Genomic DNA, 19,454 nt, shown 5'->3' with positions numbered 1-19,454 from the left:
ATCTTCATCCTTTTTGAGTGCATAAACCCATTTACCCCACACTGTTTTCTTTCCTTTTGGCAGTGTTGTCAAGGTAAATGTTTTATTTTCGTTTAGTGACTGAATTTCTTCATCCATGGCTTTTGACCAATCTTTTGAGTTATTGGAACTCATGGCCTCCTCATATGTTTGAGGTATACCAACTACCATCCTGTAGCAGTAGTCTACAGTGGTATAAACTCCATCACTATCTCTGACTTCTGTTATGAAGTCTTCTAAATGACTCGGTTTTCTCCTCTCTCTTGAAGGATACCTTCTACTCTCAAGTTCACATTGTGTCACTTCCTTTGGACCAGGGGTGGGCAAACCGGTCCTCGAGGGCCGCAGTGGGTCCTGGTCTTTGTTCCAACTGAGCCAACACAGATAATTTAACCAATGAGGTTTCAGCAGAAATGAGAAGCACCTGACTGCAATCGACTGATTGCGCTTGTAAAACAGCAGATTGGTGAAAAGGTGTCCTCTTAATGGGTTGCAACAAAAACCCGCACCCACTGCGGCCCTTTGTGGAATAGTTTGCCCACCCCTGCTTTGGACTCTCACTATTTGCACTTGGTTCTACAGGATCTTCAGTTCTGTTTTTCACCTCTACACTTGCTCGATTAGCCCTTGGCAACCCCATCATGTTGTATTCTTCATCTTGATCCATGTCACATGTCTGTGTCTGTTTTTCTATGACTTCCTTGTTCACAAAATTTACCAGCCTATGTTTTTGTACTTTGTTTGTGTCTGGATAGTAGACTAGATATGCTGGACTATTTTTGTCATAGCCAACAAACTGTCCTCGGCCACACTTAGAATCCAATTTTCCCTTGTCTTGTTTGTATGTGTAACATACAAACCCAAATTTTTGCATTCTGGAAATATTTGGTTTCTTGTTTGTCAACATCTGGTAAGGAGTTTGCCCTGTAAGTCTATCATAGCATCTGTTGCGTACCATTGCTGTGGTTTGTACTGCATAGTGCCATAGGTATTTTGGTAGCCCACTTTCGACTAGCATGCACCTACACATTTCAAATAGTGTACGCCATCCTCTTTCAGCTGTCCCTTTCTGGTGTGGGGAATACGGCGCTGATGTTTCGTGTCTTATTTCACTTTTTCTCAACAATGTTTGGAACTCATTGCAAGTATATTCAGTCCCGTTATCAAATCGGATGCACCTTACTTTCCCATAAGGAGCTGTATCTGCGAGAAATTTTTCTGTTGCTAGAACAGTGTCACTTTTCTTTTTCAGGAAATATGTGAAAATTGCACCAGAGTAATCATCTGTGAATAACTGCACATATTTGTAACCATCAATCGATTCTGGAGTTATAGGACCCGCAAGATCTGAGTGTACCAATTTTAAGGGTGTATCTGCTCGAGTATCTGGGTCTCTATTTCGAATCTGGATAAATTTTCCTTGTATGCATATCTCACACATTTGTTCAGGTCGTGTTTCTTTTCCCTTAATCTGCATTCCATCAACTACTTTCTGTAATTTTATCACATCCTCATAATTACAGTGGCCTAATATTTGGTGCAGTGGCCTAATATTTGGTGCCATGTGTGAATATCATAACATGCATTGCACTTGTCAGACTCACCATTTGTATGCAAAAAGTACAGCTTGCCATACACATGAATATTGAATTTCGTACCGTCTTTGGTTATCAGTGCGTCTTCACCTTCTTTGAAAAGTACCGTGGCTCCACTCGATGTTGCTGCTTTCACCGAAAAGATGTCTTGTAGGTACGATGGTATGAAGAGTGCGTTTGAGTGTTGCCTTGCGCTGCTGTCCTCTGTTGTCGATCAGGTAGCACTCTGCATCTCCTCTTTTTAGTGCGACTCCACTGCACCGTGTACCTTCTGCCAACTCGACGCTGTGATTCTCTGGTTTGAACATCTCCTGGAAGCTTTTGAACTTGGTCACGTCAGTGATGATATGAGATGTCGCTCCCGTGTCCACCATCAGACCTTGTTCCCGGATGCTGTGTGTATCCTGCCGCCTGGTGTCGGACCGTTCATCTCTCACCTTGAACGCGAAGTCAGGATCTCCATCTTCAGCAATTTTTCTCGCTCCGTCCGGTGTTTCCATGCGTCTGCAAGTGGTGTCTTTGTGCGTGTCCGTTTTGCACCGACTACACCATGTCTTTTGTCGACATGATTTTGCATGGTGGCCTTTGATCACACATTTGAAGCACACCAACTCTGTGTCGTCTTTGACCCGGTCACGAGCGTTTGCTTTTGTGGCTTGCTTTGAAGCTCTTGCTTTAGTCTTCATCACTCTGTCACTTGATTCTGCTGCATTTAACTTTTCCGTTTCTTCAAAACTTCAGAGTTTGGTTTTGAATTCTGCAAATGTCATGTTCTCATTGGTATGCGCCACATGAATTGTAAATGGCTTGTAACTTTCTGGCAGCCCCTTCAAGACCATTGCGATAAGTAGACCATCTGCCATTGTTTCACCTGCATTTCGCAATGCTGTGATGCCGGTCTCAGCTCTTATTATGTAATCCACTATCCTTTCTTCGGTTCCCTTTTGAAGAGATGTTACCATGGTGTACAAGTTTATAATCCTGGGTTTTCCCTTCCCAGCATAATATTCCCTTAATATTTTCAGAGCTTTTCTTCCGTCATTTGGCGCATCTCTCATTATTAACGAGAGGCTTTTATCATCAAGAAGTTGTATCATTTGAGCATACGCATCCACATTTTTCATTTCATCATTTCTCTCTCGGCTTCAGTGTTTGGTCCTACCAGCACTGTGTTCTTTAGCCCGATCAGATGAAAATGTCCGAACATTTTAGTTTCCCAGAGTTCATATTTAGCTTCATCTCCGTCAAATGCCAGTCGAAGTTACCCACTTGTTCCTCGTGGATCCATGTTGCTTGTTAGCTTTTTCCGCTAATCAGCAGTCCGTGAGCACGCTGTCCTTCGCGACCTTCTACATGGTGGAAACTGACTTTACCTGCGAATGACTCCTGGGCCCATAACCTGTTGAGGTGGTTGCAGCTCAACGTTGCATTCGTAGGAAGAATTGACGGAGAATAAGTTGTCTTTTAGCCAAAACTCGGCGTATTTAATTTCCATTGACATGCGGATACATCCTCTCACATTGCTGTCTTTACAGGCAATCCCATAAATCAAAGTAATCAAAGTCAAACACAAGGAAGTAATAAAAGTAGCACTTTAGACAATTAAGTCCCATCCTGCCATCTTGTGGCGAAAAGATAATATGTCAATATTAACAAGCAATAGGAACATTATTTCAACATCAACTGAGTACACATTTATGAATACAAAACATTTCCTCCACCATTTCTCTCAACATGGGGTCTTCCTGGGTATCCTACAATAGAGTCCCTTTTCATTCAGACCCCAACGGATAGTACGGGTTGACACTTTTGTACCCTTGGACTGTAGGACAGTTTGAACTTGTTTGATGTTAGTCAAGGTTCTTTATTCACCATCCGCACAATCTTTGGTTGAAATCTCTCGTCAATTTTTCTTTTGCGTCCACATCTAGGGAGATTAGTAACAATGGGCTTTACACTTATTGATGACACTGCGCACAGTCGACACAGGAACATTCTGGTCTTTGGAGATTGACTTGTAACTTTGAGATTGCCCATGCTTCCTCACAATTTTGCTTCTCAAGTCCTCAGACAGTTATTTGTTCTTCTTTCTTTTCTCCATGCTAAATGTGGTACACACAATGACATAGGACAGGGGTTGAGTCAACTTGAATCCATTTTAACTGGCTGCAAGTGTGATTTAGTTGTTGCCACCACCTGTTATGTCCCAGAGGTAAATAAGTTCATCCCGTGCCCCAACGAAGACATTGTTGTGATTGAGGGCCATGAATATAAATAATACTTTACTTGCAGTGTTTGTAAGGAATTCAGCATCCACTACTGAAAGTGCTATAATTGTCTATTAATAGGTGCTCTCTGTGGGCTGATAGGCTATAAGTGCTATCAGAAGTAAATTTGAAATGCTTAACTTTAGAAAATGTATTTTCTGATGAAACAAATATCAGCCTATATGCATGCGACAAACAGGTCATAGACTCCCGGGAACTTAAATCTTTAATTTTGTGCACAATTGTTTTGCTTTTTTTTTTTTTTGAAAATGAGATTGATAATCTTGAACATTTGTTTTTTCAGTGTGATATAGTGCAATTGTTCTGGAGGGATATGCAGAGCTGGTTTCAGTCCAAACAAATTGATCTTTCAAAGTGGACAGTGGATTCAATTAAGTTTGAAATGTTTGGCACAAATAAATATTTGTTTATGTGATCAATGTGATTTGTAATACTTGTTTTTTTCTTCACAAATGCAGATACTTTCAAACAAAATCTTGCTTTAAACATTGGATGAATGAGTTTCTTCTTTGGTATAGGTCTCTGAAGCTGTTTAATAAGCAAAAATCCCTTAATTTGGAGTCAGATTGAGAGATTTGACATTTATTTCAAAAGCCCCGTGATTGTAAGAGAGTGGGTGCGTGGGGGGGGGGGGGGGGGGGGGTGTTGGGGTGGCTGAATGCAAAGATAAAAATATTTCGTTAGTAAAGAAAGTTTTGAGTTTGTTATGTCGCCCTCTCTTGGTTAAATTAGACCATGACCATGCAACTGCTTAAAAAATATACAGACTGATTGTCATACATATAGAATTCAAAAGTACGACATTGTGAAAAGTAGTGGCTATAATACAAATAACCTTGACTTGAAGTTTTCATGCGACCACATTGTGCATTCTGCCATGTTTCTTCTAAGCGTTTTCGTTTGTGTGCTGGAGGTGTATGTGGTGTAAACAGGAAAAATCATGGCCCTGATGTCTATACTAGGACAGATAATTTTCTCCAGGGTATTTTGCGACTATTTTTTGATACAAGGCCATTATCCGTCCTAGTGTCAACGTTTAGAGCACGTGTAAACCGGAAAACGCGAGCACAAGTGCGGAAACAAAGCGGAAGTCGCGGTACACGAAGCCGTCTGTCATGGCGGCGGAGGCGTGTCAACAAATAGCGTGACGTCACAATGACAGGTCCTTTTCAACTCTTTGATGCTTTGATCTTCCTTTCCGATATAAGTTGTTTTTTCGTTATGAATTACTACACTAAATGCCAAAGAAGCAGACAAGTGTTGCTGTCGTTGGTGTGCATCTTCCTTCCTAAAGATAAGCAAGTAAGAAATCCTATTTACTTGTTTTGAGAGACATTGGAATTGTGGTGTTTTGTATTGATCATGTTTCCACATAAGCTGAATAGTGCAGTGTTAACTTTTTTTCTTTTAATTTCATTTGATAGTCTAAGCATTGATGACTGATAACTTTTATACTTGTAATCATGCAAAAAACATGTTATTGTGGCAGTGTTTGTGTTTTCCATTTATTTTAACACTTGGGGAAAAAAATGCTGTCTTCAATTGTATAGTTTTTATTTAAAGAGTAAACATGACTGATTGAAAACATTTAAACTTGGATCGAGATAAAATACATTTAACTGATGTCAGTGTTATTCTGTTTTCCATTGTTTTTTACATTTATAATGAAAACATGATTGCTGATGTGAAGTCTATGCTTTATAGCAGGGGTGGGCAATTAATTCCACAAAGGGCCGCAGTGGGTGCGGGTTTTTGTTCATACCCATCATGAGGACAGCCTTTCACCGATCTGGTTTCTTACAAGTGCAATCAGTTGATTGCAGTCAGGTGCTCCTTGTTTCCACTGAAACCTCATTGGTTATACTGTGTGTGCTGAATCAGTTGGAACAAAGACCAGGACCCACTGCGGCCCTCGAGGACCGGTTTGCCCACCCCTGCTTTATAGTGATAGAAAAAAAAAATCCTAAAATGTGTTTGATTAATTCCAGTATGTTTTTGTCTTTTACTTGCAGGTGTATACATGGCGATGATGTGGGACTTCCTTTGGCCTTCTGTCCTCCTGGGAGTGTTTTTCAACATTTGTCCAGCATGCCCTCTGGAAATCCAGAAGGAAATGAACCACTACTACGTCGCCAGGGGGTCAAGTGTCCAGCTACCCTGTGTGTACACTCACACCGTGGACTCTCAGCAGTACACGGAGGTCTCGTGGAGTATTGAGTCTGCAGACCGAGAGGAGCAACCCATCATTTGGTTTACTGGCGGCCGCTTGTATTCCGATTTGTACAAACCAATGGAGGGGAGGGTCCACTTCACGTCAGCCGATCCCCAAAACGGAGACGCGTCTATCATCATCAAAGATGTACGTCCGTCAGACACGGAGATGTACCGCTGTCTGGTGAAGAAGTTACCAGAACTGGACAAGAAGATCTTAGACCTGACAGTCATAGAAGCACCCAGTCAGCCTCTCTGCAGTGTGGACAAAGAAGACAACAGTATGACGCTGAAATGCAGCTCTCTGCAAGGCACCCCACCTTTGCATTACATCTGGTCCAAGACCAGTGGAAATAAGGTCTTGCCTCCTCAGGCCACTGTGGACCCCACAAGAGCCACCTTGCATTTCAACATCACCGAGCGGGAGTGTGGAAGCTATCGCTGCACGGTGGAAAGTATGGTGGGGACCAAACACTGTGACCTTCACCTGGACTGTTCACTTCCCCAGGACAACAGTGTGAGCAGTCCACGATTGCTGACAACCACTGCAGTCGCTGCAATCGTTGTCACTATCACCACACTTTTCATTGTCATAGTTGTCCTTGCCGTATTCCTCTACCGCAAACGAAAAGAGCAACCCCAGGACATTGAAATGGAAAAATAATTCAATGTTGTTCATTTGTTAATGTTTGATAAAAAATTGTTGACATTGTTATGTTAAGTCTTTTACCACAAAGGCATTTTGATTTTTCAGCATTATCTCACTTTAATCTCACTTTTGAATCTAATAAACAGGTTCTATGTTATTTCTAGTATGTCGGTTGTCTTTTTTTTAAATACATATCTAAATGTTGAAATTGACAGAAAACTGAAAGGTTACACTTAGGGTAAAAAAAAAAAAAAAAAAAAAAAAAAAAAGCACATTTTGTAAAGTAAAAAAAACATCAACTTTATTTCAACACCTAATGGAAAACTGATCTGGACTGATCTTGAGTTAAAGTAAAATAAATACGTAAAAAAAGTAAATAAAATAAAACTCTGTAGCAGCAGAAATTATGGTGGAGTTCACCTTCAAATAAAGAATATTTACAAACAAACACTGTAGTAAAGCATAAAGACAGGTGATACCACACTGCTTCAAACTTATATTCCTCGTAATATTTGAAAAATTAGTTAAATTAACAAAATTAAATCTTGACTTTAATAATATATGCGCCACACTGCCCCAAGGAGGCCAGACTCCCACACAGCAGCAAATCAGTAGTTATTTTTTTAATTGTTTTATATTTCTATTATTAAACATTAGTTTCACAAATAATTTATTAAAAACCTGAGGCTACACTCACTCACTTGACACTCTTGAGCAAAAAATTGGGTCTACCGCAAAAACAGAAAAAACATACCCATTTTCCTGGTGTATTCATCATCTTTTATTGAGGGACTTTTTTTTTATCTTCAAATTGTTCAAATTTAGCTGATTAAAAGGTGTATCTGTCATTTGTTGGATTATACATGAATTGATTTTTGACCAAACATGAGTAAAAAAAAGAAAAAAGTTTGCTACTGACATTGTATTTTTAAACTGGATATAAAAAGTCCTCCATGTCTGATCAAATGTATTTGTTAAATAAAAAGTGAAACTAATTATTTAAAAGTGGTCACGATTAATATGTCCTATAACCTGCAAAATCAATTAAGAAAAAAAGAGGGGAAGTTAAAAAAATAATTAAAAACAAAAAAGTAGTAATATTGTGGTTTCCCAAGTGTGCACATCCTATAACTGTCCAGTGAATGTGGCCAAAAACCGATGAGATTTTAACTCGTAGAATGGAAAGACAGAACTGCAATCATATAGGCTTCCTCTAAATGATTCCAGATAAAATTCCGTTATCCTCAAAGAATTTTCCACTGGAATTTTTTTTTACCTCCGTAGAAACTTACTTAGTTTACTCAATGTAAACTCTTCATAATTTCCTCCACATTATCTTAGACAAGTGCTTCTCAATTGTTTACTGTTACGCCCTCCTCCAGGATGACTAAAATGCTTCGCGCCCCCCCAACTCTCTGCTACCACTGCAAATAGTATCATTTGTTCATGAAATTATTATTACTTTAAGTGCACCTCTGCATAACGTTGTGTCCTTTTTAATTTTAAAGAGTGAAAGGTAATATCGATCAGCTTAAATAAGCGTATTATTAAATAATAATAATAATGTAATTAAAATATATAAATTATAACTTTATTAACATTGTTTTGTTTGTAACAGGAAAGTGCGTTAATTTGCCTGAATTAAAAAAAAAAAACACATCTGAACTGTAAAAATACACTCAATGTACATTTTTGACCATTTGATACTGAAAAATAAAATGTAATAAAATCAATAAATAAAAATAAATTCAAATTGATTAGCAACATTAACTCATGACGATAATATGCCAAACAATTTGACTGAACAAACAAAAATTAATAGAACAAAAAAGACAGTGTCATTGGACAGAGGGACAGTATTTATTTTTGCTGCAGGCGGTGTAAGCTTCTTTGCTATGCATAACAACAATGTGCGTTAGTTGATGCTGGATTTGAACCCACTTTTAATCAACATTGTTGTGATTGAGGGCGGTGAATATAAATATGACCTGACTGGCAATGTTTGTAATGAATGCAGCATCCTTTAATGAAAGTGCTATTGTTGTCTATTCATGGGTGCTCTCTATGGGCTATAGACCCTACCCACCGACGTCACAAAACCACGTGCTCGCTGTATGGTTCCGCCCACTTGTCCGTCATTTTGTCTCTGTATTAGCATTGGTTTCAATTGATCGAGGAATTTAAAATGCATTTCATGGAAGACCCGGTGCTTTCTGATGCCGTAAACTCACTGGATGTGTTGCATAAAAGGCGTTATGTGGAAAAGCTTCGTTCTATACAGTCGCCAGATCCATATTTGATGCCCAAATCGATGTTTTTCGACCCACTGTCTTCGTCCTGTCTGCCTGACATCTGCTACGCTGATGTTTACAATTATCTTGTCCACACAAAATCAGCCTATTCTCACGAAAATTTGAAAAACTTCAAGAGCTAGGAGGCTTATAAATACTTCGTTGCTGGTTGGGTGAAACAGGTCCTCGTCCACGAAAATTCGGCAGGAATCTATCTTGTGCTTGGAAAGGTGAGTTACGAAATTTTCAATTCAAAATCTTTTGTTATTGCTAACGTCCACTGTCAAGTCTAATGTATTTCATGTTGTTTGTCAATGGAGTTAAGGCTTTTAATGTTTATATGGTTTAGCGATAGCACTCTCACTACATACATACGTGTATGTTGTCGGCGATTAGCCTAGCAAAGATCTTAATTGTGGTTATTTGTCAGCCCAAAACCCTCTAAGTATATCTTAAATGCATCTTACCGGATATAAAATGACTACTACATAGTCTGTGGTGATTTTTTGGTGCCCAGTTTTCACGTCGAATTGCAGCCGTCCATTTCGCTCTCCTCTTTGGATCCCTCGGAATACGGTAAAACTTCAAGTCTCTCCTTCCATCTTCTCTGTTAGTGCAACCAACAGCCACACACGCCTTCACCATTTTGATGATTAATGTTAAGGAGCAGAAAAACACGCCGTAAATAGGAGGAATGTACGTAGCCGTAACAGGTTAACAAATGTTTTGACGGACAATTGGGCGGTACCATTCAGGAGAGCGGAGTTGTGACGTCACGTGGGTAGGGTCTATAGGCTATTTGTGCCATCAGAAATTGAATTTGAAATGCTTAACTTTAGAAAATTTAATTTCTGATGCCACAAATATAAGCCCATATGCATACCTGTCAACCCGAGGCCGTTGGCAATCTTACAAATAGTGACGTATACCCTTACAAATTGGTGACTAATCTTACAACGTATTTAAGTATGTTGTATTTAAATAATATGAATTTATTGGTAATATTGTAACATATAACCAATCAAAGAACAATCAATATCTTCAGCTACATCATGATTACTAAAATTTAACAGTGACTTTTGTTATCATTGTATGTAGCACTTCTAGTGTATGTATGTGTGTGTATGTACGAATGTAACAATTTTTATCATGTCTTTTGATGGCTGCACTTCATGGCACTTCATCTCGCAATTCAGTTTGACTTGAAGGTAGTTCGTTAGTGTGTCCAATTATAAATTAATGTCAATTGATAAAATTAACTTACCGATGCAATCTTTGAGTCAGGGAACATTTGTTTTGCTAATTCTGAGAAGTGATCAGCAATAGTTGCGGCCAAATTGTATTCGGCAACAAATTGGCAGAATAAAATCTCCGCTTTCATCACTTTTCATTCTGCAGACTTCATTTTTATGACCAGTGTTGTTAAAGCTGTAGTGTGAAGTAATTTCATAACATGCCAAATAGGGTCACAATTAAAGTAATTAAACATTGTCCAACAAATAAAGCATGAAAAAATAATTTATATGTTGTATATTTGACAAAATAATCGCGTTTCTGAAGTTCGAGCCTGAAAGGGGACAAACCCGGAAGTGATACGTCACACCGAGAACAGCGATGGCAGCGCTCCATAAGGCCGCCATACAAAGCCCTTCAAAAAATGATTCAAACAGCGATATAAGTGATAGATCGAGCGCAAGGGAGGAGATCCAAGTTTTTGAAAAGTTGGAGGAAGAGGAGGAGGTTGGAATTTTATGTTGGACTGTACATGGGATAGTAGCCAGAAGCTAATCAGGATGCAAACAATGTGCTCAGACTATTTGACATGTACTTGACACAACATGTTGATGACCCCGAAACGCAGTGTCGGCTATAAAATTAACTTACAAGAATATTTATAATAATAATAAGTTGACAATGAGCGTTTTTTGTTTCCAATCATTCTTGAGGGGAATTCTAAATCAGGCTGCTTAGGCAATACTTTTCGCCAAGATCATCATCCGTTGAATATGGTGCGCCTGCCGGTGTCGTGCCAATGTAGTTACCCCAGTCAAAAATTGTATCCCATGGGCGGAGCCATATGGAGGTAGATTTGTGTTTTTATTATTCAATCAAAAAAAAGTTGCTCCAATCAAAATATATATTTTCACCCCCCCCCAAAAAAAATTCGCATCAATAAAAAAAAAAAAAAAACAATGTGTCTGAATGCAAAAATAAATTTGAAACTGAAAAAAAAAAAAAAATGCATGTGAAAGCTTTTTTCCTTTGATTTTTTTTTTTTTTTTGGGCATTGAAGCACTTTTTTGATTGAAGTAAAGTTGATTTGTGTTTGGGCCACATTTTGGCTAGGACATTTTTGTCTTCAACCAAAAAAGAAGTTGCTTCATGAAAAATATATTTTCAAAAAGAAAAATCCCCTCAATCAAAAAAAGAAAAATTTCAATCATAGATAAAGTTTCTGAATGCGAAAAAATATTTGAGATTGAAAAATTTGCATTTGAACACTTAATTTTTCATTGAAAAAGTTTTCGTTGATTGAAGCAATCCTTTTTGTGTTTTGACCATTTTATGGGTAGGACATCTGTGTTTAAATCATTCAATCCCAAAAAAAGTTGCTTCAATCAAAAAATATTTTAAATCAAAGAAAAAATTCACTTGAAAAATAAAATTGCCCTCCCCTAATATATATATATATATATATATATATATATATATATATATATATATATATATATATATATATATATTTTTTTTTTTTTTTTAATTATATGCAAAGTAACTGTCTCAGGTGCTAGTCACATGATCTGTTGGAAAAACAATTTTGACCATTATAAAAATATATTTTATTGTTCGTTTAATTGATTTTTGTAGCAGTTTTATTGGTTTACAACTTTTATATATATATATATATATATATATATATATATATATATATATATATATATATACTGTATATAAATATATATATATATTTCGCTGTTGATCTTATATCATTGAATCAATGTCACTTTTGCACCCTCAATTAATGTTGTTTCAACGTTGAAATCCTTACAAAACCTAAACGTTATTTCGATTAGGGCTGCAGCTATCGGAATATTTTAGTAGTCGATTAATCGATGGACTAGTTGGTTCGAGTAATCGGATAAGGAACATGAAAAATTAAAATACCTGAGCTGAGCCTTAAACGGTATATTTAAAAAAAAAAAAAAAAGAGGATTCACGCACGGCAAAAGAACAATTGGATAACTTACCTAGAAAAAGTCCGCCTGCTTAAATGCTATAAAATGCTAGTTTTTTTTTTTTTACAATGCTCTTAACAAATGTTTCAGAGACATATTCCCACAAAAACAGCTAAATATACCTACAAACTAAACTATGAATGCATTAAAAAACATTAGCTCAAACAAAAACTTAACTTACGATGGTCTTAACGGGAAGCAGTTGGATTCAGCCATGTGAAAAGAGGCAGACCAGAGGGCAGTGTATCCACGCCCCTTTAGTTAAACGAATACTCGAAGCAACAAAATTTAATTCGATTAATCGTTGCAGCACTAATTTTGATTATCAATAATATTGGAACAACGCTGAATCAATGATATGTTTTCGACCAAAACGCTCGCTCATCCATAATTCAATGACTTTCCAATCATATTTCCTGGTCAATCATAAATCAACTATTTGTCAACATTAGTTCATCAACTATAAAAGAATGTTAACCCAACCATCGCCGACATACCATAGAACAACGTTGTTTCAACTTTTGAAAATTTCGATGCCAACCATACTGATGATTTTAATGGAAAATCAACGTTTATTTAACGTCGGTCTGCTATCTGGGAAGGTTGCCGATCTGTTTCCTGAGTTTCACTTTTCTTAGTGGAAACATGCCAAGTTACAATGTGGATATTGTAAAAGCAGTTCATTTTTACAGCAGAGCTGGTTTATCTACCATCGTCAATCGTTAACCAATTAGTTAACAGTATCCAGCACAGACTTTGATGGCAAGTCTGCATATGTGTAGCTGTGCCTACTAGTCAGGAGCTAAATTAGGAGTCCCTAATCTGTTGGCATGGTAACCCTGCTGTGATCAACGCCTTAGTGGAAAGATGGTCACATTCAGGGCTTGGCTTTTTAAACAAGGCTGCCTGTTTACTGTGGCTTTAAATACCCCCCAGTCCCTCATGCCAGGTAGTCTTCCTTACCTTTTCCTAACCCTTGCATATGCTGCCTAATAAAATATGAATGAGGTGTGTGCAGCTCTACTGTAGTGCTCCCTTTGTCTCCCTGCAGCTGTCTGTGTGTAACCATCTATCCTTGGTCATGAGGCCCCACACTTGGATGGTGTGTTTCACTGGTTGTGGCCCAATGTCATCCCTGTGCTGTGTTCCATTTGCCTGTGCATTACACTGTAGAATAGAGAGAAGCAGCATGACGGCCAGCATCCTTGAGTGTGTGCGTGTCCATGTGTCATACTGCCACCCCTGCAGTGTTCTGGCCCACCACGACTGATAGATGGGTCATGACTCATTACCACCCCACCTCGTTTTCCCTTTTATCTACCCTTTTTCTGCCCTCACATCTTTCTGCCATATATTATTTACTTTTGTTATGTTGCTCATTTTTACGCCTAAATGTAAACACTCGACACAGAGCTACACATACGGAGACACTTGGCTGCTTCACCCTTCCATTTATTATTTCTTTTGTACTTCCCATTGTCAGCATAACGAACACGTAAATCTGATACCACCTAGTGGTATAAAACTGTATAACAGGTCCATACATAACCTCTCCTTCATACGAAGATTTCTGTTTCGAAACATGTAGTCATTTACATGATTTTTTCTTGACAGTTGTATTATTTCAAATTGCAAATCAAACTTACAAGCAACTTTTCTGTTTTTTTAAATCATGCTTACTCATCACTATAACATGGAGTTGGTTTAGTAATCCTTACAGGATAGCTTTCTAACTCTGCTACTTTGGTAGGTTCCTTGCGTGGTGTTTCCATGGCTTATGGTATTTGAGGTCGATGGGTAGCTTGCAAACTTGTTCAGCATCATCTTGATGGTGAGATGCGTTAGTGTTGGTGAACGTGTAAAAAGGAAGTCGCAAGCAAAAGTGCGGAAATAAAGCGGAAGTAGCGGTACCCAAGTCGTCTAACATGGCGGTGGAGGCGTGTCAACAAAGAGTGACATCACGAGGAGCCCTTTGAGCTCTTTGATGCTTTGATCTTCTCGTTCCTATATAAGTTATTTTTTCGTTATGAATTTTTACACCAAATGCCTAAAAAGCAGACAAGTGTTGCTGTCGTTGGTGTGCATCTTCCTTCCTAAAGATAAGCAGGTAAGAAATCCAACCTTTTTTTTTTTTTGTGAAAGATTAGAATTGTGGTGTTGTGTATTGATCCACACATATGTTTCCACATGAGCTAAATAGTGCATTGTTCCGTTATCTTTTTGTTTCATTTGATAGTCTAAGCATTGCTGACTAATAACTTTTACACTTGTAATCATGCAGAAAACATGTTATTGATGGCAGTGTTTATGTGTTTTCCATTCTTTTTTTACACTTGAAAAAAAAAAATTGCTGTCCTCAATTGTATATTTTTATTTAAAGTGTAAACATGACTGATTGAAAACATTTAAACTTGTAACGAGGCAAAATACATGTAACTGATGTCAGTGATCTTCTGTTTTCCATTGTTTTTTTTGGTAACACTTGTAATGAAAAAGTAATTTCTGTTCAAGTCTATGCTTTATAGTGTTAGTTGAAAAAAAAAAACCATACATGTCACTGATTCCATTATGTTTTTGTTTTTTACTTTCAGGTGTATACATGATGATGATGTGGCACCTCCTTTGGCCTTCTGTCCTCCTGGGAGTGTTTTTCAACATTTGTCCAACATGCCCTCTGGAAATCCAGAAGGAAAGGAAACACTACTACGTCGCCAGGGGGTCAAGTGTCCAGCTACCTTGTGCGTACAGTCACACCCTGGACTCTAAGCAGTACACGGAGGTCTCGTGGAGTATCGTGTCTGCAGACCGAGAGGAGCAACCCATTATTTGGTTTACAGGCGGCCGCTTGTATTCCGATTTGTACAAACCAATGGAGGGGAGGGTCCAATTCACATCAGCCGATCCCCAAAATGGAGACGCGTCTATCAACATCAAAGATGTACGTCCGTCAGACACGGAGATGTACCGGTGTCTGGTGAAGAAGTTACCAGAACTGGACAAGAAGATCTTAGACCTGACAGTCATGGAGGCACCCAGTCAGCCTCTGTGCAGTGTGGACGAAGAAGACAACAGTATGACGCTGAAATGCAGCTTTCTGCAAGGCACCCCACCTTTGCATTACATCTGGTCCAAGACCAGTGGAAATAAGGTCTTGCCTCCTCAGGCCACTGTGGACCCCACAGGAGCCACCTTGCATTTCAACATCACCGAGCGGGAGTGTGGAAGCTCTCGCTGCACGGTGGAAAGTATGGTAGGCCCCAAACACTGTGACCTTCACCTGGACTGTTCGCTGCCCGTGGCCAACAACGTGAGCAGTCCACGATTGCTGACAACCACGGCAGTCACTGCAATCGTTGTCACTATCACCACACTCTTCATTGTCACAGTTGTCCTTGCCGCATTCCTCTACCGCAAACGAAAAGAGCAATTCCAGGACATTGAAATTGAAAAATAATTCGATGTTGTTAATTTGTTCATGTTCGATAAGTGATATCACAATTGTTGAAATTGTTTGTTAAGTTAAATCTTTTACCGCTATGGCATTTTGATTTAAATCTCAATGCTCATGTGTTCAATCTATTAAACAAGTTCTGTTATTTCTAGTATGTATGTTGTCTTTTTCATACACGTTTAAATGTGGAAATTGACAGAAAACTAAAAGGTTACACTTGGGAAAAAAAGCACATTTTTTAAAGTAAAACATCCACTTCATTTTAACACCTAATGGAAAACTGATTTTGATCTTGACTGATCATTAACTGTAAAATAAATAAATACAGAAAAAAATTAATGAAATAAAACTCGCGAGCAGTAGAAATTATGGAGTTAACCTTCAAATTAAAAATATCAAAAAAAAAACAAAAAAAACTAGTCGTGTAGTAAAACCATAAAGACAGGTGATACAACACTACTTCAAATCTTATATTCCTCCTATGTGAAAAACTAGTTCAATTAATAATGAAATCTTGACTTTAATAATGTGTGCGCCACAGTGCCCCTCGGAGGCCAGACTCACACACAGCAGCAAAGCAGTAGTTATTTTTTTTAAAAATTGTTTTATATTGCTATTATTAAACAAGTTTCATAAGTAATTTATTGAAAACCTGAGGCAACACTCACTCACATTACACTTATGAACAAAAAAATGGGTCGGCTCTCTTTGATAGTTAACTACGGCAAAAACAGCTAGATGTATTTATTGTCTTTCTTTGAGGGATTTTTTTGTTTTTTTTGGGATAATCTCCAAATTGTTCAGATTTAGCGATTTCAAAGGTTTATGTGTTAAGTGTTGGATTATACGTACCTAATCTGTCTTTTGACCAAACATGAATAAAAAATAAAAAGTTTGGTACTGGCATTTTATTATTATACTGTGGATATAAAAAGTCGTTGCATTCCTTATCAAATGTAGTTGTTAATTAAAAAGTAAAACAAATCATTTAAAAGTTTCCACGTTTCATGTGTCCTATAACGTGCAAACTCAATTAAGATTAAAAAGCATCCTAGACGTACAGACAGACCTGCAACCATGTAAGCTACCTCTAAATAATTCCAAATAAATTTCCGTTATTTTAAGAGAATTTTTACTGGAATTTCTTTTTTACCTCCACGGAAGCTTGAAGGTTGTGTGCCAGTACTGCCATTCATTGTAAACTGTTAATAATTTCCTCCACCTTGTCTTAGGCTAGTGCTTCTCAATTATTTTGTTACATCCTCCCCCCGGAAGACGTAAATGTTTCGCACCCCCCAACTCTCTGCAACCACTGTAAATAGTGTCATTTGTTTATATTTTTTTTATTATTATAAGTACACCTCTGCATAATGTTTTGTCCTTTTAATATTAAAGAGAAAAAGCTAATGTCGATCAACTTATATAATTGTATCACTAAATAATAACAATATAATTAAAATAAAGTATAACTTTATTAACATTGTTTTGTGTGTAACAGAAAAGGCCTAAAGTGCCTATGACAGCAAAAAGCATGTTTATATCATATTTCACGCGATATTTTATGCTCCTGAATGAAATGGACCACTTGGATGTGTGTGGACGCAATCGATTTATTTATGGCGGAAAACACTCAGGCTACTTAAGTTCTGCTCTTCGACCCCCATTTTGGCCAAATTTCAAAATTGTCTGATATGCATGTGTGATATTGCCTGGCTCTGCCAGACTGTTCTCCCTGTATTTTTCAAACACAGAGAGAAAGGTCTGGGAACCAGCCCATTAACGGCCTCTCGGGCAGGTACAAAATCAATCAACAAATCAGATTCGTTTATTTGCGTGACGTGTTCTTAACGAACAACGTCACTCTTGCGCGTCGAAAGTCGTCTCGACAACAACACAGATGGTGAACGGGAGAGCCGAGAATATGTTCCAAGGTAAAATCAGTTTTAAATGATCAAAAACACATCGACACGAGTCATTGACAACAGTCTGTCTCGCGCTAGCCAGATTGAATAAACTCCGCTCTCTTCATATGTTTACTTCCGCGCGCAAGTCCCTCGTCCTGCCCTCGTCATTTTACTAACGTCACGTCTGCCCGTCGCTGATTGGTCCACTCCGCTGTCTGTTTGCTGTGGCTTGCTCATCCCTGGAAATTGTATCCGCGTGAATGGTGGCCAGACTCAATAGCTGGAACAGCGGTGAGTCTGGTGTACCAGGCAATGTGTGATACATCATTGGAATGCTTAAAATCTCAATTTTCTGGGGGAAGAAAAATTTTGAACAGGAGGGCATTTAAAAAAAAAAAAAAAATACTTTTTTTTAAACAGAAAAACCCGAACTGGAGGTGAGAGCACACAAGAGCAGAATTGCAGACGCCATGACTTTAATGAGATATTATCACGTACTTACCTTGTTTCGAGCCAAAAACTCCATGTTGCATGTATCAACGAGTGTCAAGACACAGCTGTGAATGGCCACAGCTGGATTTTTGGGGGATTTTATGGGTGAAAAATGGTAATATAACAAGGATCGCGATGCAGAAATCGCAAACATCAAGGAGTGGTTGAAATGTTCTTTTTCATATATTAACCCTTTTAAAAGTTTATTTTTTCAATTTTTCTTTGTTTGGATCGGTTATCATCTAACATCAGAGAAATTGCGACAGTAACAAAAAAAACTAGGCCTGCAAGCAGGACTGAACGGGCCCTCGCAATCTAGCGCAACTCGGACGTCACGCAACTCGGACTGTGTGCAGGTCAGGGTGGTGGCAGATCCTCCTCTCTAATCATCTCATTAGAACCTAACATGCTCGAAAGTCGCCTCTTACATTACCACACCCAAGAGATAAAAACCCCTATTGGAGAGGGTACTACAAAAAAGGAGCCACTACTGAGCTGTGCAGCCAAGCCCTTGTTCAAAACCAAAATTAATCTTCTAACTGGGCCAATTCGACCAAGTGTGCCAAATATTGTGGCTCTATAAGCTGCCTGACTCTTTGGAAAAAAAATATTTCCTTTAAATGGCAAACAAAGGGTCGTCACGGCAACAGACAGACACGTGGACATGGGCCGTAAATAAGTATTTTAATAGGTCTTGAAACTACAATGAAAAAACTGAAAAGAACTGGACATGTATTGGAAAAACGAGTGACTTTCTGTTGCCACTAGTTGGCGCTGTAGGGTTGATGCAAATGACCCCTACAAGGCACTTCAGGGTATGACTCTCAACAAGCACGGGAAGTTTGTCGCAGATATGTTGTATATCTGCCGAGTTATGACTGTTCAAAGTTTTTAGCGAGACAAATTGTTGACGGTCATTTTCACTTTCCTGTTTGGACCCCTCCGCTTCAACGAAACCTCAATATTTTTCATCAGGCACCTGAACACAGGTCTTAAGGCTTCCCTTATGCAGGTTTGAGGAAGATTGATTTTTTCCCTTTAGAGGAGGTGTGTGTCCCGTAAAAAAAGGGCATTTCCTGTTCCCACTAGGAGGCGCCAAGCACAAATGGTAAATTTTCAATCCAGTCCTGCTCAGGCTGGTATACCTCACACACATGCCAGATTTAAAATAGATTGAACGTTGTATGAGGGAGTTATCAGTCATTTTCCGAATTCGGTGTTTTGGCGAAAAAATGGCCGACTTTGGCACCCCGCCCAGGTCAGGCCCGTGAATGAAAACACACCATTTTGATAACTTAAGATTTCATATGCCTCATGAA

General features: G+C 38.4%; 2 protein-coding genes across 2 annotated transcripts; both read left to right on the top strand.

Moving 5' to 3' along the window:
* The first annotated feature begins 5,921 nt into the window (after positions 1 to 5,921).
* Positions 5,922 to 6,776, top strand: LOC130917115 (coxsackievirus and adenovirus receptor homolog). The gene has a single exon (XM_057838203.1). It carries the CDS (start codon positions 5,922 to 5,924, stop codon positions 6,774 to 6,776), a length of 855 nt encoding a protein of 284 aa, XP_057694186.1.
* Positions 6,777 to 14,318: 7,542 nt separating this feature from the next.
* On the top strand, positions 14,319 to 15,742 carry LOC130917114 (coxsackievirus and adenovirus receptor homolog). Its single transcript, XM_057838202.1, has 2 exons — positions 14,319 to 14,395; positions 14,880 to 15,742. The coding sequence occupies exon 2, from the start codon at positions 14,888 to 14,890 to the stop codon at positions 15,740 to 15,742; it is 855 nt and encodes a 284-aa protein (XP_057694185.1). The 5' UTR covers positions 14,319 to 14,395; positions 14,880 to 14,887.
* The last annotated feature ends 3,712 nt before the right edge of the window (positions 15,743 to 19,454 follow it).

Source organism: Corythoichthys intestinalis, chromosome 6 (genome assembly GCF_030265065.1).
Source record: "Corythoichthys intestinalis isolate RoL2023-P3 chromosome 6, ASM3026506v1, whole genome shotgun sequence".
Lineage (NCBI taxonomy): Eukaryota > Metazoa > Chordata > Actinopteri > Syngnathiformes > Syngnathidae > Corythoichthys > Corythoichthys intestinalis.
This window is presented reverse-complemented; position numbering and strand designations above follow the sequence as displayed.

Excerpts from the sequence above, each read along its gene's own strand:
- LOC130917115 (XM_057838203.1), top strand. The coding sequence starts at position 5,922 with ATGGCGATGATGTGGGACTTCCTTTGGCCTTCTGTCCTCCTGGGAGTG.
- LOC130917114 (XM_057838202.1), top strand. The coding sequence starts at position 14,888 with ATGATGATGATGTGGCACCTCCTTTGGCCTTCTGTCCTCCTGGGAGTG.